The following is a 24,711-nucleotide window of genomic DNA, read 5'->3' on the forward strand; positions in this document are numbered from 1 at the left end:
TCGGCGACAGGCGAGCAGCGCCTGTTTCATCGGTGGCTTTTCGGTAGCAACCGTCGCTTCGGACGCATCAAACGCCTTTTGGACGTCGTCTGGTCGAGTGAGGTGAACAACGGTTCAATTTTTCCGCAGCTGTGCGTGTGTGTGTGTGTCCGTGTATGTGTGAATCTTAAAGCAGCGTTACCACCCCGCTCCACAACACCTTTTCTCGAGCTACTTTCACTCTCTCTTTCTCTCTGTCTCTGTCCTTGTCTCTTTCTCGCATCCTACATCGGACACCTCTGTACGTGGGCAAGTGTCAGCGTGTTTCATGAACGTCTGTATGTGTAGGCTGTGTAAGTGTGAGCCTTTTTTTGTCCAGAAGAAGGTTTCACAAATTCGAACCGTTTATCCCCTTCTGCTTTTCAACACCCCATTACCTCTTGCCCCCGTAATGGCCGTGTGTGTCTCTACGATGTGTGCCTCCATCTGACGCAAAAGTGACATAAGAAAACTGTGGCTTTGGTGGAAAAACGATTCAACGGCCTGTAGACGCCTCCTACGATCGTACCTAAGCGCGTCCAACGCAAGTGTAGTTTGTGCCTGTGTGTGTGTGTATGTTTGTGTGTGAAGGTGTGGACATCATCACATGCTCCATCCGTCAGAGCAGTGAAAAATATCCATCCAAATAGCATGAGCGTGTGGGAGAAGTTTGCAGCTTGCTTTTTTTTGTTCCTTCAATCGATCGAACAAAACCTGGTTGAAGGTGGGCGAAAATTCGCTGCTGTTCCTGCTGCTGTTCCTGCTAACCCACACCACACGCTCGGAAAAAAGGACATGTGAGCCCCCCCGCCATGGGGGGCATGGAAAGATGGAAGAAACATCAAGGACACCGAAGGACCCTCGTGTCCCGTCAACCCTCGTTTTACCCAGCTCATCGCTTTTTCAGTGTAATGAAGCATTTGGCTGGAAGGAAAAGAAATCGGGAAACAAATTTTTCTACAAAGCGTTTTCCTTCTGTGCAAAAAACTAGTCCAACTGGACCAACATACGTGTGTGTGTGTGCAAAGTGTGTGATACAAGAGTGTGGACACGGGAAGCAAAGGAGAACCGAACGAAACTTCTGACCATCTTTTCCAAACGGCCCCGTGTGTTCACGTGGCTTCGTTGTGGGGTTTTCAATGGGAGCGTTTTTCCTTTTCCCCCATTCGCTTGCGTGCGAGAAAGAGCGAGAGAGCGAGAGAGTGAACGAAAAGGAAAGTTGAGAAGGAAAGAGAGCGCAATAGAGACACAGGAGGAGAGCGGAACGGATGTGGATGTGTGTTCTTTTTTACTCTCTCACCGAGCGCTGACTGCTGTTGTTGACTCTTTCCCGCAAAAGGATCGCTTCTTCGCAGGGTTCACACATACAGCCCAAGTTTTATCCGCATCGTCTACCCACACAACTTGCTTTGCTGCTGCTGCTGCACAATGATATCATTTTGGTCGGTGCTTTGGCAGACAGATTAACATAAATTAACCAAAATTCAAATAACTTACAAAACAATATTCAGATTTATTTTATTTTATTTTATATTTTCAACTATCGAACGTCATTTCGATTGCGTTTTTTGCGTAACTTTGCTCGCACCAGTGCGATGACATTTGGCTACGCGTGACGATTACGCCATCTCTCACGGCTCACGGCTCACTGCGAACTCACGTAGCTCAGCCGCTCAGCGTGCGTTGGTTGCGTTAGCTACCAGGCTGCTCCATCATGCTTTACGTTTTCTGTTCCAGTAACGCTCTTTGCACAGTTTGAAAACTAATTTTCTTATAAAAGAAAAACGCACACACATGAAGAGTGGAAGTTTGAGACGATTTTTTTACGCAGAGACGATTTTTTAGAGACATCAGAGTCCTCTGACGCAAGTGACTCTTGCTGTTGCTCATCGGAATCGGTGTTTGGTAGTCCTTCTCGCTGCTGCATCATTCAATACACACTGTCCTCCTCTGTGTTCATCGATTTCCGTTCTCTTTCGCACACGCGTTTTCCTGTACAAAGACCTAACGATTCCTTAACATTTCCTCTATTTTAATCATTTCTCGCGGTGCATATATCCTTAGTGCGCGTTCATTGAAGTGAGTGTGTCACTGTCCCCATACCCATCACACCCTAGCGCAGTGCTGCAGAAGAGGTTAACGTGTGACCGAGGCTGGAAAAGAAGGGCCGTTTTTAAAGGCAAAGTGCAGCCACCCAGCCAGAAGCGTGTGCGTGTGTGTACGTGTGTGTTTTCTTGTAAAAGCCAAACACCGTAAAGGAAGAAGTACGCCAAAAAAAAAGGTCAGCGTGTGCAGGTGCTTCTAAGTGCGTGAGTGTGATACGACGGTTGAGTGCGTGTGTGCGTGTGTGTCGATAAGGATAAGCCTGATAACCTCCCTGCCTCTTGGAGCTGCCTCAACCTAGCAGTACCTGCACCACTACTACTACTACTACTACGACTGTGACCGAGCCCGTCTAAAACCCACAGAAAACAGCACAGAAAATGTAAGTATGCGGCTTGGGCGCGGGCATATTATGATTTCCATGATTCATCCCCATTATATGTGTGTGTGTGTGTGAGAGCTTTGGTAAAGATCGATGCGATACGAAGAACGTCAGAAATGCACGAAATTCAACACTGCAAAACAATCACCTTCACACACACACATGGACACATTGAATTCTTCACATTCTCATCAGTTTTTATTTTTCGCATCATCATTTCCCGTCAAAACTGCACCGAAAGCATGGGAAAACGGGGAAAACTCGCTACATGGGTACATCGAAGTGTGCCTCGCCACCGATCGATGCTTTAGTGTGTGCGTTTGCGGGTGTGTATGTGTGTTCGATAAACCCGCTACTGCAAGTAGGCAGATGGTAGGGGGATGGGGGGGGGATACTCTCACTTCATACTCCAACTCCACCATCGGTAGTGACGAATGTAAGGGAAATTGTGCCCATTTTCCTCTCGATTTCTCTCGCAACAACAACAAAACAGGACGAACGGTATGTGAATGTGCAGTAATCTTTCTCTTGCAGTGTATTCTTGCTAAAGGCGAGAGAAAGGAATGAGCGAGAGAGTTGTGAGCAAGAGAGAATGCATTGCAAAAGGATCTGCCCCTATGTCCCGATGATTAACCGATCGCCCTGTCGTTCGGTGTTCGTTTGCCAATCGATAGTGTGTGGAGAGTCCAGTTTTTTTTTCCTATAAATTTTGTTCTTTAAGAAGAATAGTACAAATAAAAGGTTTTAGCACAATAAAACCCTTTCAACAACCTATTAAGAAAAGCGCGTTTTTTGTCAAGAAAAGCAGGGAAACATCCAAGTTGGCAACGGGCCAACACAATGGGGAAGCTACGACGGGAGAGGAGAGCCATCTTTGCGCTTCTCACCGTTGAAGCCACACGTACTCACACATGCACACACACATAGTGTATCGTATTGCTTGTGACGTTGCTTTAGTGTGCGATTGCGCTTGCAGTAAACGGGCTGGTTTTCTGGACGCTTTGGTGCAGGTTGGCACACAGGATGCACCAGGGGGGGGGGGGGGGGGGGGGCGAACTGCTCGACGATGCAGCATTTCTGCATCCTTCGGGAGAGCTGGATGAAATGAGGTTTTGGGGAGGAAAAAATAAATAGAACGAACGCTGATGAGAGCTTATAAGAGAGAAAGATGAGAAAATCGGGAGAAAGAAGGAGATGGTATGGTAAAGAAGCAAAAGACTGAACCGTCCCTAGAATGTGGAGTAGTGCTTGTAGAGTAGTAGGACACACACACACACAGATACGCGGAGCTGTTTTTGCTACTTAGAACGGAAAGGTGGTAATAGTAATAGCTGGGTGTCAATGGTTTTTTTGCTCTTTACAATTGCCCTTGAGCACAACAATCCCTATTCTAGTGTGATTATCTTGCTCTTTGGTCTTGCCATGGTTTTGTGTAGTTTCCTTAAGTACTATCAACTATTGTACTATGACTTAAGCAATAGTATTTCTTCTTTTTTTAAATTTGATACTAAAAGAAATATATTCACTTCACCAAAATTGTATTTAAATTAAATTTAATACGTTTATATCGAAGCACAACGACACAAGAAGACGTTTTCACTGAATTATACAGCATTTGGGCCTGGCAAGTCGTTCAGCAAGCCTTTACAGGGTTAACGATTGTGTTTTGGATGTTTCCCGAATGTGTTTGGGTTCATGTTACGCTTTTATTACGTTTAATGCGTGCATGCTTATCGATCTTTGTTTTCTTGGATTCGTCCTACGAAAATCCCTAGAACATTAACGACCATAAAAAATGTGGGACATACTATTGTTAGATGCAGTTATAGACCACTGGCATTGAGATGCATGAAGTATAAAAATAATTTCAAATGACGACCCCTCTAACGAATTATTTAATACGTTTGAAAAAGAAGTTTAAGTAAGTTGAAAAGAAGCTAATTTTATTCAAAATTTAAAAAAAAAAACAACAACATTGTTCAGTTAATTAATTTGATTCAAACCAATTTTTTTTCTTGATTCTAGTACAAACAAATGGCCATCAGTGTTCCTTCGCATTTTTTTTTGTTTTTCTAAGCATGTTTAGTTTTGATCTCATGCTTAAATGGTTCTTTTGTATGAACTGGAATCATCCAGTGAGATCAATTGTTTCCTTTATTTTCAAGCCTTTTTCTTGTGTCTTATTTTTTAACCTTTTAGCGTTGCCAAAGAAATTCCAACGCTCCTTGCTTTTCCAGTTTCATTTTTGTGGATACTTGTGCACAAGACTTTCTCTGTGTATAATCGTATGTAAAGGCCGGTGGACATTGTCCGTACTCGCTATTGTAATTTCGATTTTCACTAGCGCATCTGGCGGCGGCTGGTGGAAGCTTTTTTTGATGATCGAGGGAATAGTCATGCTGGATCTTTAAGTAGTGTTTTTTTTGCGCTTTTTTATGCGAAAATGGCTGAAATACATTCAGAACATATGTATTTACCTTTTACAAAACTTGTCCAGTCCAGTTTAAGTAAAAAACATGGAAAAACAACACATTTTCTGAAGCGGTTCCAAATTGTTTGGCAAAAAGGCTTCGGTCAGCCACCGCCAGATGCGCTAGTGAAAATCGAAATCATACTAGCGAGTAAGAACGATGTAGCCCGGCCTTAATGTATCAGATTTAAACGAAAACTAGTTACCCGTACATACCCGACCCCCTCGAACGACCAAAGTCTTATGTTGGTCTGTTTCGCCCTAAAAGAGGGTCTTAAATACGATAACTAATGATGTCTTTTAAAGCCTCAACTACCATTTGTTTCGTGTAATTCCAGTTAAAAAAATTGGAGTAGTTTTTTTGTATGTTCTCTTTCAAGTAGGAGTTTCAATACATTTGACTGTCAAATAGCTGTTTTAAAAATTTGCTGCATAAATAGTCGTTGGGATCTCTTTTCTAAAGCCTCATAAAGAAGCAAGATTATTATTGTTTTGAGAGAAAATGTAGTTTTCATTGAATGCTACCGGATCAAATCTAAAAACTCGTTGCCCTGCTGTTTATAATTAATATAAAGGCCGGGCTACATTGATCGTACTCCGTAGTGTAATTTTTATTTTCACTAGCGCATCTGGCGACGACCAGCGCAAGCTAGATGTCGGTATAATTTATGTGTCAAAATTATTCATACTTGGTGTCTCATCAAGTTTCGAGCAGGCTACTTCTATGCCGTATGAAATGTTTATAAACGTCCATAAATTGCAACAAAATAGGCCGTTAATTGTTGTTGGTGGATAAATCGTCATTCATACAAAGCGCTAGGCAACATTTTTCCCCATCTTCCAACATTTTTCCATCATTGGGTAAAATTATAGCCTCCTCGACCCAAAACACTTTTTGACAGATAAATTATACCAGCCTCTAGCTTCGACCCGCCGCCGCTAGATGGCGTACGCGTTCACAAAAATTACACTCAGGAGTACGATCAATGTAGCCCGGCCTTAACCCTCATCCCCCCACAAAAAAAATGGCCTACCAAGACTGGATGCATGCGTTTGAATAGTTTCTAAAATTATTCCAACACACACACAGACACACAAACACAACGATTAGCTCTGCGCGTCGACTGCGATGCGTGTGCGACATCACGTACGCATCGACAACGCAAACGGCCCATTGCTACTTTGATGCTTTTTTAAATTGTGTCGATTTGAACCAAAACCGCAGCTCAGCCTTCTCGGCTGATAAAACAAGCTTAACAAACAACCGATGCAGCTTATATAGCGGGTGGGAATATGCGGCACATAAAGAGATTCTTCTCGAACCTTATCGAATGTATGTGTGTGTTTTGTGGGTATTTTCCTCGGTATCTTTCTAGTACAAATGGGATTATTGTTGCAACACACACACACACATGAAACAAACTTCTTTTTCTGTCTTCTTTGTCACTTCACAGCTGCTCACAACCAGAGCATGACACACAGACAGTTGTGGGATTTTCCTACTGCTCTACAGCTTTCTTATTGCCTGAACAATGAAACATAAAAATGAAACTATTAGATTTTGGATGTTTTGAGTTAAGACTGTGGCTTCAAAATTAAACCGAAACAAAACCATACAACAAAGCAGCTACGATTTGCAAACAACATTGCATGGCACATCTCACACTATGTGTGAGTGTGTGCAAACCTTGGCCAAAGCTTTTGGCGCATGCGTCAAAAGCTTTTGACCAATGTTGCGCATGAAAAAAATGGCAAACCAAGTGGCAAAGACACCAGAAAGGCCACCGAAAAGTGAACAAGCAACACACAAAGGGAGAAGGAGAGAGAGAGAGAGAGTTCTTTGTTGTTTTTGTGGTCGTGTTTTTTGTTTTGTTTTTTTCCCTAATCTTGTACCTTTTATTAATTGCAACCTTGCGCCGGAAAAAAAACAGTGTACTGATACAGAAGCCAATAATGCTGATACAAGGGAAGTAAAGCAAAGCGCCAGATAATGAACGAACCGATCGAACAGGGGGAGATGATAGTGGAAGACCAAAAATAGGCCAACCTGTGTGTGTTTGTGTGGATTTCAGCAGCCTCTGAGGGCGTGTTGTCAGTTATCAATCCTGGTAACCATCGCATCGGTGAAGGGGGCTTTCGAAGGGCACGCCAGCCACCGGCGAACTCCTCTTGCCAATGCCGGTGGGGAAGGAAGGAAGTGTGTTGCAAGCCGAACAGACTGGACGGCATAAAAACAAAAACTCGTTTTCTTCAGCTTATTATTGATACGATCCTGTGCTCGGTACACTCTTCCGTCCGATAACTTTCATCTCACCTTTCCATTGGAGTTTGATAAGAGGGTGGAACTTCATTTTTCTTTCCTTTTATTTTGTTCCTCCCCCAAAAAATGCTGCGTGTGCGTGTTTGTGTGTACCAATGGGGGTTTGTTTTTGTTTTCGTCTAGTACCGGCGAAATAACCCCCACCCTGAAACCCCAAACCAAGCTTCTTTTTTGTATTTGGTTGCTTCGATGGAAAAAGCTGACGCGCAGTTCGATTTACCGGTTGCGCAGGTTTTTTTTTGCTTTTACCACACACGCTCTGTGTTTGTTATCGCCCCAGCGTCGAGTGCAAAAGCAAAAGAAGAAGCAAAAGAAGGATAAAGAAAGAGCGCGCGTGGGGACGGAGGGAAAATGCGCTTACCGAAGGCAAAACAAAAACACGCGCTTCAACCCGGCTTCTTCAAATTATTGTTGTATGTTGCTCTCGTATGTTGGGGTGATGGTGGCTTTACACCACCTTTCTCCTTTTCTTCCCTCACCCTCGCAATGGTTGATGATTACACGTCGTTGTTTACTTATTGCCGCATGGGCGCAAGTACCAGCAGCAGGCGTAAAGGCGTGAAGGAGAACCGGACCTCCGGTGGGGGGCGCTGTTCAAATAAAGCTAAGACGCAGTAACTCGCTCAGGCACTTCTTCTTCTTGAGCGTGTTGTGCTTGGGAATGGCCTTCCTTCTTTCCCTTTTCTTCAACAACAACGAAAAAAAGCAACAGATGGTTCGGAAGGTGTCACCATATACCGGACCACAGCTCGAAAAACGGAAGCAAAACTCGGTTCGAGTATATTTTAAGGAATTATTTTCGTTTCTTTTTTATTATTTATTAATAGTACATTAACTTGCAGCTATAATAATTGATCACACACAAAAAGGTACCGATAATTGTAATTCATAGTTTAAAAACAAGCAGGTTGGTGGTGGAGCAGTTGGTTCCGGGCCTACACCACTCCCCTCTCTCCACGCACACAGCCCTTCTCAGGAGGGAGATAGGCGGGGCGGCGGGGTGACTTTGGCCTTCTTTTTTAAAACAAAGTCTAGAAGTAAGGACGATGGCGCACACACACACACACACGGCACGGTGCACAACCTAGCACCTCACCCCACCACGTGTGTGTGTGTTTTCTCTCCAGTTTTTACTCCTTCTTCTTCTCGCCCTTTTATGCTGCGCGCAGGTAGCAGTCCGTGTGTGCGTGTGCGTGCGTGTGTGTGTTCAGCTTGCCTTTGAAGTCACACAGGGTCATCCTCTATTGCGTATTGCGACGGACACAACACAGCACACAAAAATAGCAGCAAAACCGACGGATGAATGGTTGGATGCATCTCTTCGCTCTAGGCAAAAAAGGAGGAAGTTCTACTGGTAGTGGTGGTAGTGGTGGTGGTGTAGTTGGCAGGGTCGTTTGTAATGTGCGCCCCACCCCGTACCGCCTTTAGAGATCGCTCGCTCAACCGTTTTTCGTTCGCATGGCGCGCTGGCCGGATTAGAAACACTCTCACACACACCACATTCGCACGGAAGTCACACTCCTGCCCATTAGTTTACTTCGGCGGTGACTTCTTGTTCGATTCCGTGTTTTTCAGCTTGGTCACAATCTTGCGCGAATGGCCGCTCGGATCGTAATGGTTGGTGTGGTCGCTTGCCTCCTTCTTGCTGCGCTGCTTGCCACTGTGCCCCGAGTGGATGTGCTTCTCCATCTCAAAGTCGTACTTGTCGTAATCGTCCGACATTTTGCGCTCGCTTCTTGTTTAGGGCTTATGTAGTTTTTGCGCGGGCGCTTCCGTTTCCTGGATTTTACTCCTTTGCAGATTGGTGCTGGTGCTGGTTGCTAATTCGAACAACTGGGAATAGAAAAGTTGAGTCGACCGATGTCTAATGTACGTCCGCACTGTTTAACTGCTGGGGAAAAACTCGTTCTTTTGTTTGGCCTGCAGTGCCCTTTTATAACTGCGCCCGCGCGCGCGTGTGTGTGTGTGTGTGCTTGGTGCGCACACACTAACGAACCACCATCATCACCACGACTACGATGGTCGTGCTCTTCGGGAAGCAAAACATCAATTACGCTCTCCCTATCGGCACTGTTTGGCTGTGCGCGTGTGTGTATGTATTTATGGATTCCAATTCCGATAGTCACTGATTGCACTGTTAAATTGTAATCATTATTACACTCTTATAAGATGCCAAAATTTAAGGTAAATCATTTAAAGCGCATTTTAATCTACGATAACAGCCCCAGAGCAAATCCCCTTTCCGACGGCAGTGTTTGCGGTGATTCGTCTCTGTTGGGTTCGTCTGCGCATGTGTGCGTGTTTTGCAGCAGCACCAATACACATAAAGCAGTAGCAGCAGCAGCAGCAGCAATGTGCCCTCGCCGTCCCTTCGTTTCCTCCCTTGCGTAAAAACATTTGCCCTGTTGCCACACTCTACGTCTTTCTTCAACAACAAAGCAAGCGTGCGGATGAGATGGGTCGATTCAGTTGGTGGATCTCGCTCTTTCTAGCTCCGTTCGCTGCTCTCTCACTCATTCTTTCTAACGTTCTCGTGCGCGCACGCTCTCTCGCTCTCTCGCTCTCTAATTCTCATTTTATCGCTGGGGGTCGTCGTCAGCGGTATAGTGATGGGCACAACACCCTAACGATCCAACGATGGAGCGATCTCTGGGACTGTATCACACACTGAGCACAGTTAAACACTTCACTTCGAGAAAGTACTCGAAGCTACTCGAGGCATGTTCTGCGGAAGGCAATTTGCAGAAATTTTAGGGATGTTGAGTATTATTAACCGGTTTTATGAAGTCCAGTATTTGCACTAGCCGGAACAAACGTTTCCTGAAGGAGCACTTGTACTAATAACCATGTCATAATAATAGCTGTATACTGGAATGGTGATAGTAGTAGAATTAGTAATGTGTGCATCATTCGGCTCAGTAAATTATCGGTTTAGTTGATTGGCTTCGTATTTTGAGCGGTTTATTTCTCAAACCAGAAGCGTTGGATCATTTAATTGACATAAAATGAACTGATTTTAGAATGGAATTTCAATCTAACAAGACTCAAACAGTAGTAGAATATAGCAAATAGCTGACGATGTATAAATAGCAAGGACAACATTGAATCTATTAAAATCATACCGTGATCAAGCTGAGGCTGACTTTTTTTTAGAACAACGATGAAATGCGTCAAGCGCAAAGAATTAAACAATGATGTTCTAAAACAAAGATGTTTCTAGTAGTAGCTTTTCATAGTAGTTAGTACTTTAATGTTTAATGCTTATTTACTAAATATTCCTTATTAATTCTCTGTTGTTGTGACCATAGGGGCGTTATTTTGATTAGTCGAATTTGGGCCAAATTCAAACTTAAAGTTATCATAGAGGTATATCAAAAGCGTAGAGTTCCACCAATTGTAAAATTGGTGGAGTATGCATAAACATCATCTTAAGTCACTGAAAGCCAATCTCACTTTCACTAGTGGGTACAGGCAGGCCTTGACCGACAGCGGTTGTTGTGCCAAAGAAGAAGAAGATGCATAAACATCTAATATGAGTTTTTGGAAACATATGAAAGAAAAACAGCCGCCATCTAAGCAGGAATAGAGCCGTATGCTCTTCTGAGTACTTTAGCAATCACTGCTATAGACAATATTTGTATAGACTTAAGATTTTGTTTTTCGATTGAATTTAGCCCTTTTTAGTACAAGAGGGTTTAGGCTTCTAAGAAACGCTTGACACTTTTTCTTGAAGCTTTTCTTGAAACTCTACTTCTTATCATTTAACATACACTTCTTAATATCTTTGACCTTTATTGTTGCTTGTTGCCAATCCATGCTATATCATCGGATAATCATAAGTAATTACCTTCGTTTTTAAAGGCTTCTTGAGTGGTCACCAGAAGTAACAATCTTACCTAACCTGATCACTCCACTCGCATCGATGAAAGGTGGGGCGACTAATAACCGTAATTGAGGACTAAATTTCTTAGAAAGTCAAAAGAATATGGTTCCAAAAATAGGGCTCCGCAGTACAATTGCGTTCAGCGATCTGTTTGAGTAGGTCAATTTTACATTGAATTAATGATGAACGAGCTGGCTGAAATAAACTGCTGGTAGGGTGGTAAGGGTGCTTCTGCTGCTGCTGCTGCTGCTACTGAAGAAACATACAACCATTCGGAAGCTCGACAAAACGCCAGATGCAATGTAAATATCGATTTTTCCATACCACCCGGGTGTGGGGCCCGTTCATGACGCGCGCGTCCATTTGCGATTGCAGGGTTTGCGTGCGACGGCGGCGACGAGCTAGTCTTATCGCGTCATGCAGCACGCAGCAGAGAGCAAGCTTACAAGGGAGCCAACCCGCAAGTGGAGAGTTGAAGGGAACAATGGCCACGGTGGAGTGCCGCCTGACAGACGAGACACACCACAGCAGATAGATAGTCAATGTCATCTGCAAATATCCTTGTAGCAATCGGTCCGCAAATAGGACCCAGCTGTGACAATAAATGACTGGCACGGATGGCACGGGATCTATCTCTCGTTCGTGCACGATGAATAAAACACGGTGGAAACAAACAAAGACAGCACTAGATCGGAACGTCATATCGTTTTAGATACGGTGGTATGGGCACCTGTCATTGCAAAAGTCACGAGCTCTGGCGGGCACGAGTCATCGTGATTTGGGTTAATTCATTATACCGTCATCTCATCCTCATCAGTAGTGGGCATAATTGTGTTTATCAATTACTTTACAAAACTGCATAATACTTATCAAACTGTCCTTTCCATAAACAACATTCACGCAAAACACGCACAACTGACGACTGCAAACGTTAAAAAACAACTCAAATTTCTTCCACCTTTCAACCTTTTCAACACACAACAAAACAATACACGAAACAGATGAGTGGAGAACAGCAAGCAGAGTAAGTGAATGTTGTTGTTAACTTCACAGACACAAACACACACAACAAAACACCCGCAGGAAAATGGTAGAAGGAAATTTGCATGAAAATATGGCTCAATTCTACTACACAGTTCAACTTTATTTACCGCTTGTTTCTGTATTGTACTGCTTCAGTTAAAGTTCTGTTCGTTCAATCAGTTTCGGTTACATTAATGTTAATTTAATATGTTATCATAACACTATGCTAGAACCTTGTGCGAGCATCTGCATGAGCGCTTACCTTTCAAACTCCCACGATACATTATTCAACAGCAAAGGTTGGCAAGAAAGGTTTGAAAAGGTAAATATTATTGGTAAAGGCGTGTATCATACGAGCGGCAACAATCTGTGTTTTACGGCGCTTGATTTATTCATTATCACTCGATAAGAGTAGTTAACGAAGAAGAAGACGAAGTATGGTGAAACGTTGGCCATCCCAATAATCGAATTTCTGTACAGTGCAAATCGTTAAACCCCTCAACACTTTGGCTCAAGAGTAGGGGGAGAAGGAGAAAGTCCCCGTGTCGTGACAACTTTCCGACAAACACGGAAACAACTTCAGGCTTTGCGTCCTGCGAAAGTGCGAAAAATAGGCCATTCGTATTCGCTGGCAGGACTTTCCGCCAGCTCACTTTCCCTCACGTGGGTTTTCATTTTGCTTCAAGCGGGGGGTGATTTTTGTTTTTTTTTTTTTGCTCCTCCAATCCGTATACGTTTGTCCGGTGCCTTGGTCGGAATTGTGGTCGGTTTTCCTGCTGCTGGTCGGAAGCGCATGCGCGCGTACCCTCAAAAACGTATCTATTGATTTCTTTGCATTATTGCTCCCCCCCCCCCCCAGTGTGTATGCCACACACACTGCTGGTTGGTTTGTTGTGGAGTGGAAAACCTGGACCCCTAGAATGAAGGGGGTGCCCCACCCCACCGGGTGATAGCAAAGGTATTTAGACGGAAATTGAACGCCAGCTCTCCCTACGCAAATGAGCACAAATACTAGCTAGAGCTAGTTGCATCGATTTGCTCGGTAGCGATGTCTGTGGTTCGTGTTGGATGGCCGAAAATAAAAACAAGCGCCAAGAGGAAATGGGAACGGATTTCCTGACATACATCGAAAAGTCGAAACCAACGGCTGTTTCGTCACACTTCTCCACCCAACTCCGAGCCGACGTAATCGTCCAGCGAACCCTGCATTTTGGCATGCAATGGCATGCAGGACGAATGCATTCACATTAATCTGTTTGTATTCATCGCTTTTTGAAGTAATTACCAAACCCGTGTGTTTTATTCCCAAATTAACTCCTCCCCTAACACCCTAACTCAATGTCATAAACAACAGCCACTAACGTGACAGCTCAGTAAGCATCACAGTAGCCTTTTGTGTTGGTGTGTGTGACGCACCACCAGCTGCGGTTGGACGCGTAAACATTACGTAAAAACACGGAAGTTCAGGAAGTGATTGCAATGTGTGCTGCGCTGTAATCTTGCGACTTACGCCCCAGGCAACACACACAAAACACCACCTGTCCTGTTCCTCTCACTCGAAAGAATTCAGCAAGTGCACATAACTTGAAGATTACAGCAAATGGGGGATATGATGTGCAAGAAGTAATTCGATTAGCACCCCCACCGCTGACCCTCCGCAGACGTAAAGTACATCAAACAAGTGTAAGATTAAGTTCCCCACTAGGTTCATTACAGTACGCCATACACACACATACACACACATACACACACTCACAGACAGACAGACAAGATACACTCGCATCAAGGTAATGTACACAGCAAATGTTTATCTTGGATTTTGTTCGTTACTTTAGCGTTTACTCCTTCTTTTTTTGTTAGACAACAACATGATCCAATAATCAACACGATACAATAGCAAACTGTTGTTGATTTGAACGAAAAGAAGTAACAATTCTTCAAAAAGCTTGCCAGTTTGCTATTGAGTAAAGCTACCCCATTTCAGCCCTCACAGCTTTTGTACTAAAAACTCGGTTTGATGCAAAGCAGCCGGATCCAAAGGAAGTATACCCGTGTCGTCTCGTTATCGAAGATTCGTTCGATTTAGCTTCCTAGTTTGTTACCCGTTTTGCGTTCTTGTCGTAAAAGAACAAATGTGATCGCTTTGTCATTAACATTCTTCTGTGCATCTTTCTCCTCTCTCTCTATATCTCTCTCTTTCTTTTGAAATCACCTCAATCGACCCTCCGGTACAGGTCGGCCCCAGATGGTCTTGCACCGGGTGCAGCGGCGGGCGGCGAGCCGGGAGCGGATGGAATCGTCGGAGGACCACGGACGCCTCAGCAGATCGCGGCACAGAAGCGACTGCAGCAAACGCAGGCACAGGTCGACGAGGTATGTAATGAGGAGGTTTGGAGATAAAGCGAACCGAAGGCACTAATGTTTGATATGTCGCCCCCCCCCTTTTATGCACAGGTTGTGGATATCATGAAGACGAACGTCGAGAAGGTGCTGGAAAGAGATCAGAAGCTGTCGGAACTGGACGATCGAGCCGATGCGCTGCAGCAGGGCGCGTCGCAGTTTGAACAGCAGGCCGGCAAACTGAAGAGGAAATTCTGGCTACAGAATCTAAAAGTAAGTGGAGCAAATTATTAAAGTGTGTTTTTTTTTTAAATTTCAATCCACTACTCTAACGTTCGGTTGCAATTTTGTTTTTAGATGATGATAATAATGGGAGTCATTGGTCTCGTCATACTCGCGATTATTGTAGGTAAGTGAACGGGAACGCGAGCCGGTAGGGGATCTATTCAATTCAAACAATGTTTGGAACACATTTTTCTTGAATGCTGTGAAAGACAAAGCAGCTTTCTAGCTACAAAATTTTAAGCAATCCCTCAGATCTTGAAAGTATTTTCACCTTCCTTACGTTCGGTTTGTTACGCTGACTAACGATGCATCACTTTCTCCGTACCGTACTGTCTTTATTTTTTGCTAATAATTTCTCACAATTTGTTCTATGTTTTGTCATCATCAGCAAATTACATGTAAAACTCAAAAGACATGTACATGGGGAAAATCATTAACCTTCCCGCCAGAAAGACCCATTGAAAGAAAAACCCCATTTACCAGTAGAGTAGCGATATTTGACACATTATACAATTGTGAGGAAGAACATGTCAACGTGGATGCAGTGTAGAGAAGGAACGAATCACACACAAACAAAGCATATATCATAAAGATCGATGCCCTTGCGCGGGAGGGGGAATTAGAACACAACCGAGCTCCGATGATAGGTGGCATCATGTTCACAATATAAAAAAAATATGCATATAATCACATTATCATCATCTAATATCCTTACGGTTAAACCGGAACCAGAAGATAGAGAGAGAAAGAAGGCGTAGAAGCGTATGCAAAGTATAGAACTTCCGTATAGTCAAAAACGATGGATTCACAACCAAAAGCTCACGGGTATAACACGGGTATGATCAACGAAAAGAAAAGCCATCTTCCAGGCGAGCGAAAAGCCAAGGTTTGCGTACTCCTGTTGATTTTCTGTTTCGCTGTCTAATATCTGTGCTGATATATTGCACTGATATAGTACTCTGTGGTTGATGCCGAGTTGTCTATTTGAAACTGCTTTTTGTGTTTATTTTACTGTTGTTTCCCCCTTTTTTTTGTTAATCGTTTTGAGATTTTCTGTTTGATTACATGCCCCGCGTCATGTAGCTTGTGTGTCATATTTTGTGCAATGTATAAACCACCTCCCTTGAATGGGTGAGGAGATGTACATCGGTGTATAACAGTTTGCCTTCGTGTTTTGTGCTGATTGTGCTAAATATTTGACTTGGCCGTTGTTTCATGGTACGATGCTTGCGAGTGTAATAGTAGAGCAATTGAAAAGAGAGGAAGGTTTAAAACAAGACATACTAGTAAGTGCATTTTGTTTGCGGATTGCATACCCTTGAGGGGAAATTAAATGATGGGTCTAAGAAGGTAATTTTGACATTCGAACAGTATTCGCATACGTTAACTAGGGTGAGATGTACTGAGGTTTTATTCACCTTTAAAGAAAGCAAATTTCCTAATTTAAATGGTCAATTAAAATCAATTAAATAATTTAAAAATCACTCTACACACTCTTACACCACCTTTTAGCTATAGTTTTAGTACCATATTTCCGACCTTTTTAATACCATTTTGCGGCCTTAGTAATACAGCCCCGCCAACGCCCTCTGCAGTAAAACAGAAACAACCAAAAGCGTGTTAATCCTAGCAACGATTTGTTTCTTTTGTCTGATGCGCTTTTTTTTTCTTTATCTCTTTCCATTTTTCTCTCTTTTCATTCTACGTCCCGATCACGCCCATTTGCAGCAAGAAATTAAACATGGCCAATCGAGAAAGGCAGCCGATTCCTCTTTAATCGAAATCGAAACAAAAATCCAAAATTTCCAGTCGCAAGCTGCAAAATTACTTATCCAAACAACTTTCAGCCCAACTACAACAAAAAAATGCCATCAAACCCCTTACCCCATCATTATTATTATCATCAACAACACCATCAGGCAACATCGTCCACTCTATCGTACGCGTATATATATAACATATACATATAGCCCCACAGCCAACCATTATTGGCCAACTCGTAGCGCGTTGTCTCCGTTGTCTGTCGGCTCTGTAACACCGACGTGGGTACGAGGAAAACCCGTGCTGTTTGCCAATAGTTTCCCGATTCGGCTTACGGTTGCTCTTATTTCGCTGATTCCTGTCCCGAATTGGGTGTGTGAGTGTATGCGAAAACGTACTTCCGGATGACCCATCGACTACAGAAGAGCGACCAATGTTCAGAAAACGTGGGTTGATTTGTATAACAGATCAATACAGATTGTTAGTGTTTGGCGAGTAACTGACATGTCTTCTAATCGGCTCAAAATTTTGGAATGTGCGTATTGTGTAAGTTGATAGCTGTGATGGAAGCAACGCAAAATACCCTAAACAGAAGTAAAAGAATCGAAAAATCTACTACTGAGACAGATTCTCACAACCATCATCAACCAATCAAACGAGAACTTCAACGTGCTTGAAAGTGATGGCAACGAGCATTGGCTTCGCGTACGAGTTGAGTACTTACGCGCGCACGCAGGTTTTACTCTCTCTTTCCGCCCTGTGCTGCGCTGTGAGCTCGCATCACGCTCTCCATTCCAGTCTCTTGTTCGCTCTCTCTCTCTCTCTCTCTCTCTCTCTCTATCTCTCTCGCTCTCAACTTGTCTCTGTGTCCTACTCTCGTTTCGTAACCTTCAACGCACACTGTGCGTCGTCGCCTGCTTCAATTCGAGCTCTTCAATCCGTCATCTGTCAACGGCAAAATCCGCGCGAAACAAACCACAAGCTTTAAAAAAATATATTTAAAACAAAATCAGCTGACCCAACCAAAACCAATTCGACCAAAAAACGACACAATGGCCGCCAGTTTGGGTGAGAAAATTTTTAACTTGTTCTTCGTAGCTAACGACATCACCCTTACCCCTTAACCTGACCCCCCCCCCCTCGCCCTCCAGTAAATGCTAAATGATGCAACAATATTAGTGTAAAATTATCGAGCATTCTGCTCGGCACTGTTTGTTGTCTACACTGTGGCTGCGTAATGTGCATTGAATATATCCTGTGGTTCTACCGGTTTCCTTGTAGTGTTTACGTTATTTATACACTTTGCTTTTAGTATGTTGCTCCCGATCAGTAACGCGTTACGTGTGTATGTATGTGAGTGTGTTGCACTTAATCCGTTACGCACTGTCAGTGTCACTTAGAGTGTCTAATCGAATAGCAAACGTTGTTAGTTGGTAGCGTGGCTATTACTGATCGGGAAGCTGTGGCAATCGTTTTTGTTTTATTAGTAGACTTTGTTTTCTTTTGTAAACTAGTTTTAATTAATACATACTGTATTTTGTTTTCACATGTTTGTTTTAATATGTTGATTTAATCCAATTGTTTTGTGAATTTTGGCTTCTAATTAGAAATTATTATTCATATTTAAAAAAAAACTAGCACTTAGCAATAGCAAACAATATAGTATATCCATTTGATAGATTACTTAATCAAATAATATTATTAGTACTTATTGCAGTTTTCTCCATAGCTAAAATCTATTATAATCGTTTATTTCACAACATAGTGTAAGAAATTTCTTGTATCACAAGCATGTTAGAATCTGTCTACAATCAATATCAAAACACTTTTACACTCCACTACTTCTTCTATGCTTTGTCTCTATGTGCATAATGGAGGATACGAGGAAGCTTCTCTCTTAGTACTATTGCTACCTTGCGATCTGTAGAGTTTGTGTGAGGAAAACTAGTAACGATGAACAATTCACAATATTTCCCTACACAGCAACAACAGGACAGTGGCGTAAAGGATGACACTAAATTACTAATTCAAACTACTACATCCAAACATGTACAACATCGTTCGGCAACAAATAACAACAAATTTTACACGACAAGTTGAAACATTTGGGCAAATACAATCACTCTTTACGCTACACAGTTTACGCTACATGTTTTTTCTTCTTCTAAATCTCTTTCAATTCCTTTCATATGATAATTGTTTCTTTTGTACTTCAAATTAAGCAGTAATGATTTTGTTTATACAATTTCTTTTATAGTTTACATACCTTGAATAATCATTTTTTGTCTCTCTACTTTGTATGTTTTAACACCCTTATTTACTCTCATTTTTGTTGTTGTTTTCCTAAAAACTCTCAATTAAAATAATACAAGATAGAATCACAGTTCACGCAACACATACTCACCGCAGTGCTATACAGCAAAGATATATGGAAAACAAAACAAAAAACAAAGAAACAAACAAAATATACAGTTGTAAAGGGACAACACAGTGACAGATGACAACGAACATGGTGCAATAAACACGTCTACCAAAACAAACAATCAACTTACTCCCAAAAGCAAACGCAAACGTCCACTCTAGATCGTCTGCAACACTCGTTCTCGTACTGGCTCCAATCGTCTGTGGTCTTTCTCTCACTCTCTCACTCTCTCGCTCTCTTTCTCTCTACTCTCTTTGTTACTGTCTGAGTGTCTATGTCACATACTGGGAGGGTGTATTTGCTTCACTCTTCGAAACAACCCATTCACACTCACACACTCGTCTACTATCATTACTCGATACTGTTATACTGTCGTAAACCTTTAGTTGCAACAGCAGGGCTACAAAGTGTAAATGTTTGCAATTGATATTAATGGGGGGAAGCTACATTGTACAGTATTGGAATATGCCTGCAAAACGTGTCGCGTGAAGCATTCAAAACGGATGGAAAATGGATGTTTTCTTTGTAAAAACAAATCTACTACGCGTTTTAGTACAACGCTGTACTAATAGCCGTTATACAGTAACTTCGCGCAGCGTCATCTAGCGGGAAACTAGATGCCGTTTAATTGACATTTTTCATCAGTTTTAAATGCTTCATCCAGAGCGTTTCAGCTCAGTAAGTTAGTAATTGAAGTAAAAGTTGCTCTGCCAACTCGTTGCTCCTGCTTGCGTGATGTGGTCTGTGCGTAGTGGGCAGAACGCAGGCCTTAGTGTATCTATCCGTGTGTGTATGTGTGTGTGTGTGTGTGTGTATACGTGTGGGTGTATGTATGAATGTTAGTAAACTCTATCCCAAAGACAACTACTACGCTATTTCTACACTCCACTCTCAAACACGCTACTTTCATAAGTCTCTCTTCCTTTCCCTTCCAAAATGAGCGCCTAGCTCCATATCTCTCTCTCTCTTCTCTCTCTCTCTCTCTCTCTCTCTCTTTCTCTTTGTCTCTTTCCTTCTGTATCTTACTTGAAGTCACAATAACAAAAAACGAACAACACGTCACCACTACTCCCTCTCTCTACTATGCGTAATACCTACTCTGTAATGCTCTGTTGATGTAGTAACTCTCCTGTGTGTGCGTGTGTATGTATGTGTGTGTCGTGCCACAGTGGCACTCGCGCGAAAGTACGCTGCTGTATTAGAATCTCCAGCTTCTCCAGATCTAGATCTAGAGGAGCGGAAACGCAACTCACATTGCACCTTTTCCCCCCGCCTCCACAAACGCATCTACCAATCCGAGTTACTAATCTTCCAAAATCTAACTTTCTTCGCAGCGAAATTCATGCCTGCCGATCAACCGCAGCAACCGATGATGATGATGGGCGGCCAGCCGATGCAACAGATACCGATGCAGCAGATGCCGGCCGCACCACCGGCCCAACCGGCTGCACCGGCCGCCCTGGTACAGGACGTTTCCGCCCTGCTAACTGGTGGTGGCGCTCAGCTGATCAAGAACTAAGCGGTGATCAGGTCGAGATTCCGGACAGTGCAACAAGAACAACAAAAACCACCATCATAACAACACCTGTCGACGCATGAATTGGTTGGTCATAAACAGCAACAACAACAACAGTACGGAAAGAAACAATGGAAGAAATGAAGATCAAACACACGTTAAAACACATAGAAAGAGAGAAGAATGGAGGGAAAAGTGAAGAAGAAGCAGAAGAAGAAAAAAGAATAAGAAGCACCATTACTATCCATGTACTAAAAAGAAAAGAGAAACAAACACAGACACATACACATTCACATTACATCGTCGTCATTCGCGTGGAGTTTAAGAACATGAAACAAAAACCAAACCAACAAACAAAAAAATACACAAAAGTAGAAACACAAAAAAAGTGAAAACAAACCGGAATGTACTAATGACAACAACAACAACAACAAAAACAAAAAATCGCTATTGCATTTAAGTGAGATACTTCCAGTATAAGAAGACAAACAAAAACAAACGAAATAAATACAACACATACCGTTATAAGAAGAAACAGAGCAACATAGAAAGTAGTTAAAAGACAGAAGAAAAGAAAAAAACAACAGACTTAGAGAGCAAGAGAAAGGGCGAAGGATATAAAGCTCAGAAGACAGGAGAGAGAACGATAGAGAAAAAGAGAGATATTAAAGAGAGAATAAGGAAAAGGGACAAAGACATCAGCTATTACTGTGTGTTACCGATACTTCCTGCACGAGGACCGCCCCTCCTCCCCCCCCGCCACCCAAAATTCTTCTCGTATGCGCTTCGAACCCGTTGTTCTAAACGATCCGTTGCGCAAACGGTGGTCCAGGGTTCGGAAGCTGAGAGTTTCAAATTGATGGAAAATCACTTCGACACAAGAAAGTTCATCCGCTCCATCCAGATTGGATGCGTGTGTGTGTCTGTGTGCAGGTTGTTTTTGTTTTATGGGAGCCATACAGTGGGGGAGCCATACAATCGCTGTATGGGAGCCATACAATCGCTGTATTACAGCTACACTCCCGTGCAGCTACTTTTCTGTTTTTGTGTTGGTGTGTTATACGTATACTTGCAAAGGCAAATGCAATCTCCTCAGAAAGGTGTTCACGGGTGCGGCGGTGTGCTGATGAGTGGTTGGTCATGGTATAATGTTTAAATTAAATTAACAAAAAAAAAATGAAAAAATGAAAGAAAACTTCATTCAAACATTTCACAGACACACACACATACAGAGTCTCACGTTTACACAGCATAATGTTACAGGTTGAAGTTTTAGTAAAATAACACCCACACGTGAAGGGAAAATATCGTGGAAAGAGAAGGTAAAAAAGCAAGAGCGAGGAAGCAAGGATAAAGGAAAACAATGTAAGCGAAAAGGAGTGTAGCAAACAAAACGAATCGAGACAAATTTCCTTACATTATTATTATGATTATTATTGTTGCAGTTGCAGTCGATCGTTCGCGCGGTGTATGTGTAAAGTGGGGGCAGGCAATGCAGTTGGAGGAGAGGTGGTGTAGTAGGCAAGCACTTCATTGAACCATTCCCTCCCCTCCCCCCGACACACCCTTCATCCTTTCCCTACATTCCCCCATCCCCATTCCAGTAAACAATGAAGCGAAAGCTGAAGGGACAACATTCGAATGAGCGAACAGAAGTAGAAGAAGAAATGTCTATACTAATGCATTAAACAAAACCAAAAAAAAAATAGCAACAAGCAACGAAAACATGAAAAGAGCATAAACTATGTCAGCTACTTAAAACACTTAAATATTGCAACAATAAACAGAATTATTTCCACGGAACGGATTCCGAACTTCTCCCGACCATCTGTAATCAGTTCAGTTGACTGAGGGTGAGGAAATCGTGAGGGAAGGATGAGAGGGGAGGCAGGGATGGAGAGGGGACGAGCGGAGGAGACTCGTTCGTCACTTCTCCCCCCCCCTTCCCCCCCTTCATGAATTGTGGCTTCCATTCCATGCGATCACATGCGAAAGAACCGTTGTTTTTCCATTCCGATCCGAATTGCAGGAACAGGAACAGATCGGATACAAACGGGTAAGGTGTCATCATTATGCTCTAGTTTGCTTGCTTGCGTGTGTATTTGTTTTTGTTATAGGAATTGGTATTTACATCCAGTAAAACAGAGGTGATGAAGGAGGAATATTGTTTTGTTGAGTTTGTAAGTTTTTTGAAAGATTAGATTGCGTCTAATCTTATGGGGAGGAGATACCTTCTCTGTGGCGCACCTTAGCCCCAAGGAACAATGTTCAAATGGAGCAATGTTGTAAAATATTGGGAAACGGAAAGTGACAGTTAAAACGCACCATTCTTAAGGAAGCATTTAAACTAGCAAAACCAAATCGAGAACCCCCTATTCAATATTACTAAGCATAAGAGAGTTGGAAAGTAAACACGAACATCACGTCATTGAAAGTCCAAAAACAAACACGAAAAACGTCATCAGAAAAAGAGACACCACACCATGACAATTTAGGGAGGAAAGGGGAGAAGCGTTCGAAGCAAATATAAACTAAACATAGCGATTAATAGTTAAACAATATAAACCGAAAACATACACACACACAATCGACAACCGAAAAAAAGGAAACAGAAACAGAAACAGACAAACCCTGCAAAGCGGGGAAAATAGAGGAGAAAAAAATGAATAAAACAAGACAAATAGAAGAGCGTAGCTAAACATGCTAACGAAGGATAGGAGATAACGAGTTGTACGATGTGTGGTAAATAGCAAAGCGGGTAAGGAGCAAACACATTACAAACACACAAAAGACAGCACGAAGAGCACACAACTTAATTTAGACAGTGAGTTAATAGAGTAGGTAAAACCGATTCGAAACCACAATCATAACCAAAACTAAGGACAACTAAGAACAGAACACAAAAAGAAGAAAAAATCCAAAGTAAAATAAAAACAAAAATAAAATAACTTCACTCGCCAAAGGCAACTTACAGCATATGCAGAAGGTGAGCGGCTCTTACACGTACTCGCCCACACCGATTGAAATAACTCGTCATTATCATCACTCTAATCGTATCATATATTGGAGGAACACGGGCGAAGGTGAATACGGTTGTGTGACAAAAGAAAAAGACCAGCGCACTTCACATTCGAAGAAACACCTGAAACCCCAAAGCCCCGAACAGAATCTATCACAGTGAAAGGAAAACCAGGTTACAAAAAAACAAAAACATATACATAATATTGGAAAAGCTACTAATAATGAAATAATAGCAAAACACAATTGCAAATGGAATGGACAACCCGGAGAAAAATGAAAAACTGAAACAGAAGAACAAATTGTGGAAAAAGAGCAAAATAGGTAACAGATTACACAGACAACTAGAAAAATCAATACAACAACAATGAGCAAAAACATACAACCGACAAGTAACAGAATCCCTCTAGCTCTAGCATAGCATTGTTTTAATTTTTACACTTTCTCCCCCTACTAGAATATGTATAACAAAAGTACCCGACACATAAGTTAAGCAAATATATATGCGGCAAAAGGAAAGAAATTGACAAGATCAAGAAAAAGATGGAAAGCAAATTCAAACCCCCCATAAACAGCTAGTAAAAGACGGAACGAAACAGAAACAAAAAATAAGTTTAAACAACAGCAAAATCACACACATATATATAAATACATTATACGAGTATTGAACGAAACAACAGGAAGCATAAGTGGGAGAAGAAATAGAGGATTGACGGAGTCACAAAATGATGAAAATCCAAAAAAAGTGGTAAAAACTAATAAAATGGGAAAATATATAAAGTAAAACAAAAAATATATATATACATACATACATATATACATAGCTTTGAAAATTGTAAAAAAAACACACACACACAAGACGAAGAAAAGAACTAAGAAGCAAAACACATTAACAAGGACGAACGAAAGTAAACGAGAAGAAGTAGGGGAGAAATAATCGAATAAAAGACAAACAAAAACTACCCAAAACTACCAGAACAACACAAGTAAAGTGAAGAGGGAAAAACAAAACCGCAAACACATGTACGTGCTTCATTGTTATCTATACTAATGCAAATGGGTGGTTGTGGATGTGTTTGTGTGTGTGTGTGTGTGTGTGAGAGAGAGCTCACGTGGAGTTGATCGGTTTGGAATGCTAACAGCTTGCTGTCCAGAAGAAGAAGAGAAAAA

General features: G+C 42.2%; 2 protein-coding genes across 8 annotated transcripts; one reads left to right on the forward strand and one right to left on the reverse strand.

Moving 5' to 3' along the window:
* Positions 1–13: 13 nt before the first annotated feature.
* Positions 14–24,322, forward strand: LOC121593521 (vesicle-associated membrane protein 2). Of its 7 annotated transcripts, none has more exons than XM_041915923.1 (7): positions 14–102; positions 2,083–2,503; positions 12,178–12,200; positions 14,434–14,572; positions 14,654–14,812; positions 14,897–14,948; positions 20,342–24,322. In XM_041915923.1, exons 3-7 carry the CDS (start codon positions 12,178–12,180, stop codon positions 20,524–20,526), a joined length of 558 nt encoding a protein of 185 aa, XP_041771857.1. In that variant the 5' UTR covers positions 14–102; positions 2,083–2,503; the 3' UTR covers positions 20,527–24,322. The 7 variants fall into 7 exon arrangements, with proteins under 7 accessions (XP_041771857.1, XP_041771858.1, XP_041771856.1 ...); XM_041915924.1 differs by having other exon boundaries at positions 30–131; XM_041915922.1 differs by having other exon boundaries at positions 47–153.
* On the reverse strand, positions 8,073–9,210 carry LOC121593523 (nuclear protein 1). Its single transcript, XM_041915930.1, has one exon. It carries the CDS (start codon positions 9,013–9,015, stop codon positions 8,827–8,829), a length of 189 nt encoding a protein of 62 aa, XP_041771864.1. The 5' UTR covers positions 9,016–9,210; the 3' UTR covers positions 8,073–8,826.
* Positions 24,323–24,711: the final 389 nt, after the last annotated feature.

Source organism: Anopheles merus, chromosome 2L, assembly GCF_017562075.2.
Source record: "Anopheles merus strain MAF chromosome 2L, AmerM5.1, whole genome shotgun sequence".
In the NCBI taxonomy this organism is placed as follows: domain Eukaryota; kingdom Metazoa; phylum Arthropoda; class Insecta; order Diptera; family Culicidae; genus Anopheles; species Anopheles merus.